The following is a 2,463-nucleotide window of genomic DNA, read 5'->3' on the forward strand; positions in this document are numbered from 1 at the left end:
CAATACTATACTGTTCTGATTACTATTACAAAATAGCTTTGTAATAATATAGTTTGAAATCAGGGAGCATTATGTCTCTGGCTTTGTTCTTTCTCAGGATTGCTTTGGCTCTTTGGTGGTCTTTAAGTTCTGATTTTATAAAATGTATCTAGAATCCTTGCTTCCTAGGAAAGGTGAAGGAGAGACAGGAAGGAATACTTGGAAAGTTAAATTCTAGAGAAAGGAAAGAGGGTAGATTAGCGACTGCGCTCTCGTATCTCATACTTAGCCAGTTCCCTCCTGGGGTCCTCCCGCCTCCTGAACATTCAGGTACCATCCCTCAGGATCTGGGCAGAACGGGCTCTGAGCGCCTTGACCCCTGGGTACGCGGGAGCAAGAGGAAGCACGGGTGGAGCCCGGTGCTGACTCTGAATCTCCCTCTTGGGTGGGCACTCCTGAACCTGGAGCGATTCTTGGGCTCTGGAACCACGGTCCTGTACCGTCCCCTAACGGAGCTGGGGGCTGGCTGCGTGAAGGGCTGCTGCGCCCGCTATGAGCTTGTCTACCTCGTGCCAACACCCTCGATGGGAAGCAGGGGTTGGGAAGCGCCCCCGGTGCGCGCACCCTTCCCTCGTGCAATACTCGCGCGCCCCTTTCTTTGCTCACACGTTCCAAGGACGCGTCATAACGACACACCTAACAGTGCGCGCTTTGCCTCGGGCCCCTTTGGCAGCTAACGGAAACCTCTCTGAGCCACTGACTCCATTTGAAGGATCCGACCTTGCAGAACTGCTCCTCATGGGCAGTTACGTGAGCCGGCCTCGCCCTCGGCTGCCCTCCTCTTCTCTGCTGGGTGGGGACCAGCCGGAGACCACTGAGAGCCTCGGGCCCGGGCCCGCTCACCCCGCCCGCGGTGTTCCCTGGGGTGGCCGGGTTCACTCGGCGGCCTCGACCCTGGACGTAGCTCGCAGACTGTCCTATGAGGATCTTGTGGCTTCACCACGTCGTCGTCTGCGGCGACACCGTCGGCGGTTTGCCATAATCCATCGGCGGCAGTACCCAATCCAGCAGGCCCGGTGTTTATTTCTGGGGGTCTTTTCCTCTGTGCCCCAGACCGGCCATCCGAAGCCAGTGCTGTCTGCTTGCGGCTCCAAGATGTTCTGCACCTCAGTGATCCCGAAGATGGCATCGGCTAAGGGCAAACTGACGCTCTGTTTGGCTCTGAAGCAGACAGTCATCCGTATGTGGTCTTCACTGTCTGGTTACCTCACAAATCTGTGTGTAAGGGAGACCTTGGTGAGGGCCCTTGAAGAGAATGGTCAAGTGAGAGCCAAGGCAGAGAAGGACCTGACCTCCTTGGTCGAGAGCAGGGAAGGGCCGGCAAAGTCAGAGGAAGGGAACCCAGGCCGGGAGAGGCAGGATGATCTGAGAAAGGGTGCCGAGGGCAGCCGGAGCATGCAGTCAGCGTTTAGGCGGCTGATGGTCAACGGAGTCCTCTCTTCCTTTGTGCCCAGGCCTGGGCCTCTGAAGAGAGACTTCTGTTCCACGAGCTTAGAAGAGAGCCTGATTAAGAAATCCCACACCTGCTTTTTGAGCTCCTGCAGCAAACGCAATGCCATCACGAGTTCTTACAGCTCGACTCGAGGTTTCCCATCACCACAGAGATCCACGAGCTTAGAAGAGAGCCTGATTAAGAAATCCCACAACTGCTTTTTGAGCTCCTGCAGCAAACGCAATGCCATCACCAGTTCTTACAGCTCGACTCGAGGTTTCCTCTCACCGCAGAGATGCTGTCCAGGCGCTACCGGGATCTGGGGCCCAGCCTCATCCCAGCCCCGGCTGCCCACGAAGAAAGCCAGCGAGGAGAGCTATCATTCTAGCTCTTCAGCCTCAGCAGAACCACAAAGGAAGATCAGGAATGAAAAGGCTGCAGATGCACCTTCTGGGCAGAAGCAAAGTTTGAGGAATCGCTCACCTGCGTCTGATGGTTCCGGGCCCCGGAAGCGCAAGATCCCTCTATTGCTGTCGATGAGGCGAAATGACCCACTTATCCTGCCTCCACCGCCCCAGCTAAGTTATCAAGTCACCGCTGAAGACCTTGACTTAGAGAAGAGAGCTGCGATCCAGTGGATCAACAAGGTCTTGGAAGGGTAAGACTGAGGCCATCTCTGACTGCAGTGCCCCTCAGCCTTCCTGTTTGTCCACACTTCCTGTGCCAGCCCCCAGCAGAAGAGCCCCTGGCAGATGCAGCACGCACCAGGCCCAGGGACCGTCCCATAGTCAGATGGAGGGGCACCTCCATGGGCTGTTTTTCTTGGTTCTCCCAAAACCTCTGCCTTGCTTGGCTTGGCTGTGAAAAATTGGTCCCCTTTCCCTGGTGCACCAAGGGTCTATTCCCCAGTACTTTGTGCTGGGCCTCACTGGTTCCTTGGAGGAGAATTGTAGGAAACAATTCAAGTCCAGCTGTGCCCAGGGCACTGTACC

The 2,463-nt window shown here is 56.0% G+C and overlaps 1 protein-coding gene across 1 annotated transcript; it reads left to right on the top strand.

Moving 5' to 3' along the window:
* Positions 1 to 777: 777 nt before the first annotated feature.
* On the top strand, positions 778 to 2,133 carry LOC148164235 (nuclear envelope pore membrane protein POM 121-like). Its single transcript, XM_088023577.1, has 2 exons — positions 778 to 1,624; positions 1,748 to 2,133. Exons 1-2 carry the CDS (start codon positions 778 to 780, stop codon positions 2,131 to 2,133), a joined length of 1,233 nt encoding a protein of 410 aa, XP_087879703.1.
* Positions 2,134 to 2,463: the final 330 nt, after the last annotated feature.

The sequence above is a fragment of the Eumetopias jubatus genome, unplaced genomic scaffold, assembly GCF_037043125.1.
Source record: "Eumetopias jubatus isolate StellerSeaLion01/CBP00866 unplaced genomic scaffold, mEumJub1_p1.0 scaffold_5, whole genome shotgun sequence".
NCBI lineage: Eukaryota > Metazoa > Chordata > Mammalia > Carnivora > Otariidae > Eumetopias > Eumetopias jubatus.

What these genes read in the sequence shown, in the direction of transcription:
- LOC148164235 (XM_088023577.1), top strand. Translation starts at nt 778, where the DNA reads ATGGGCAGTTACGTGAGCCGGCCTCGCCCTCGGCTGCCCTCCTCTTCT. An exon ending in TTCTTACAGCTCGACTCGAG is followed by an intron (nt 1,625 to 1,747) that starts GTTTCCCATCAC and finishes GCTCGACTCGAG; the next exon opens with GTTTCCTCTCACCGCAGAGA.